Below are 2,722 nucleotides of genomic sequence, written 5' to 3'. Positions count from 1 at the left end.
ATTAGAAAAGTTGTATCAGTATGATACTCGAGTGAGTTGTACAAAAATGAGTACAACACGGGATGCACCCAAGTATATATATATGTATATATGAAAAGAGTTGATCGTGTGACAAACTATGGTTTTTAAAGTAAGCTACGCAAAGTTGGCTATAAATGCAAATTTTTCTTAAGGATGGATGAAAATTACTATAAAAAGATTAGGAGAAAACAAACACAATTTTCAAAGCCCAAAATCCAAAACAAACTAATTATTAACCAAAACCTAAATTTCATGTTTAATTATAAGCAAAAGTTGTGTAGCCTATCTAATTAAACTCCTTTAGAGAAATCATTAAATCTACCAAACCTTACTTGAAAAAAAAAGAAAGAAAAAGAAATAGAATATATCACAAAAGCTATACAAAATTCAACCTACAAAGTTATAAAAAAAAAAAAAAAAAAGAACTTTAAACAATTTATTTTTGAAATAAAAATTCATATTTTTGTCAGTCAACATTGGAATTGTGATTGGTGAATGAAGATGAGTTGTCAAAAGGAAAATCTGGAATAGTAGGGTAGTTTATATAGCAATTAACCCAAAATTAAATATTACTATATCATTATGAGTTGTCATTTTGACTAAAAACGAATTTTATATAATTTATTTTATTTCAAAAATATATATTTATATATTATATTAGGTGTGAAATGGGAATTACGATTAAGTTTGCATTGATATTTGAGACAATTGGTTGAACTGTTGCTTTTTTCTTTTCTTTGTTTTTATGTGAAAAAATTATCATTATTTTTAATTTTTTTTATAATCTATTATTACTAGTTCTTTTTCTCTTTTTCTTTCTTTCTTATTGCCATTAATCTTTTATAATTTTAAGACTATGAGTACCAAAGGTTAAAAATATCTTCTCTTCTTTAGTGATGAAATGTACCGAGATTTGTAATATGATTTCTTTCCTTTCGTGAATTTCGAGGCAGGTATTTCACTTTCATTTCCATGTTGAATTTCATTTCGATTTCCATTTCCATTGTTGCAGCTTATTTCACTTTCAAATAATCCTTGAAACAACATCTCTGCATCATCATTCACATCAATTCTTACACCACCACCGTCATCGTAGTAGCATACATCGGAATATAGACTCCCCATAGGGTCTCCACCATTGACGTCACCACCGTTTCCAAAACCCACTTGGTGAGTGAAATCCATATGACTAACAGTAGCCTCAACACCAATGCCATTAATGTCGTTCACAAGCTTCTCAATCTCACTCATTCCAGAATTGTCATTTACCCCAAAATTCCATTCCGATAACAAAATGTTCTCATCGCCATCTCCTTTAACAATAATCGTTTCCGTTCCACCTAATTCGCCGATTCCCACCATCAAATTTCCTCCATTCATCAAATCGCCCATATTCACTTCTTATTGAACAAACCCTAACTCCCGTGCCATATTGCTACTACTTCCCCCAATTTTATTATTCGAATTCATCACCATATCAATAAACCATTGATCCATCAAATTCCTTCCATTATCAACTAGATCCATCTCATTGCTCCCTATATCAAGCAAATGAGAGTTAGAAGGAACAAATTCAGTAGGAGTAGAAGGAAGACGTTGAACCTGTTGATGATACTCGATTCGTTTTCGGCAATCTCTTATCCTCTCTCTGACCATCCAGAATAATGCGAGCAGTTCCCCATTGGTGAGTTGGGAAATATGACGACATTGATGCATTTGATGCATCAGAAGATCGAGTTCAAGTTCTTGATTCTTCTTGATGAGTTTCTTTAGCATATCTTAAACTTTGGTGGCTAGTTCCTTGAGATATGTCTCTTGATTCGTCATTTTCTTCTGGCGTTCTAGTTCCAGAAGATTGAGAAAGCGACGGTAGAGATGTTAAGCGGCAGGGAGAGATGGCCTGATGACGAGATGGTCCTCGTGGGGGCCATTGACAACGACAAAGGCGAAAATGGCGCAGAGACTGGTGAGTTCACTTACTTTCTGGGCTCTTATTTTGAGGTGCAACAATGGAGTTATAAGCTTTGGGGTTAAACTTTTTATTTTTCTCAATTTTTCTATTCTCTTGGTAAATGAATGACTAGGGGCATTTTTGTCCTTTAGTAACTAGTGGTAATTAAAGATGAAAAATACACTACTTCATCTTGCATTCCACTTATCTTTCTGTAGCCACCCAATAGTCCAATCATAGTTTACCATATGATTAGAAAAGTTGTATTAGTAACATACTCGAGTGAGTTGTACAAAAATGAGTACAACACGGGATTCACCCAAGTGTATATATATGTATATATGAGAAGAGTTGATCGTGTGACAAACTATGGTTTTTTTTTTTTTTTACAATATATGCGGTAGGGGAGTCGAATCTCTCACTTTGAGGATATTAATACAAACACTTTGTCAGTTGAAGCTATGTTCATTTTGGCAAATTATTGTTGGATGATAAAGTGAGCTATACAAAGTTGGCTATGAATGCAAATTTTTCTTATGGATGGATGAAAATTACTGTAAAAAGATTAGGAGAAAACAAACACAATTTTCAAAGCCCAAAATCCAAAACAAACTAATTATTAACCAAAACCTAAATTTCATGTTTAATTATAAGCAAAAGTTGTGTAGCCTATATAATTAAACTCCTTTTAGAGAAATCCTTAATCTACCAAACCTTACTTGAAAAAAAAGAAAGAAAAAGAAAAAGAAA

At 32.5% G+C, this 2,722-nt stretch overlaps 1 protein-coding gene across 1 annotated transcript; it reads right to left on the bottom strand.

Annotated features, from left to right (window-relative positions):
* Positions 1-1,422: 1,422 nt before the first annotated feature.
* On the bottom strand, positions 1,423-1,797 carry LOC120068839. Its single transcript, XM_039020473.1, has one exon. The coding sequence runs from the start codon at positions 1,795-1,797 to the stop codon at positions 1,423-1,425; it is 375 nt and encodes a 124-aa protein (XP_038876401.1).
* Between the last annotated feature and the right edge of the window lie 925 nt (positions 1,798-2,722).

Source organism: Benincasa hispida, unplaced genomic scaffold (assembly GCF_009727055.1).
Source record: "Benincasa hispida cultivar B227 unplaced genomic scaffold, ASM972705v1 Contig1189, whole genome shotgun sequence".
Classification (NCBI taxonomy): Eukaryota; Viridiplantae; Streptophyta; class Magnoliopsida; order Cucurbitales; family Cucurbitaceae; genus Benincasa; species Benincasa hispida.
This window is presented reverse-complemented; position numbering and strand designations above follow the sequence as displayed.

Coding starts and splice junctions, on each gene's coding strand:
- LOC120068839 (XM_039020473.1), bottom strand. CDS start 1,797: ATGCTAAAGAAACTCATCAAGAAGAATCAAGAACTTGAACTCGATCTT.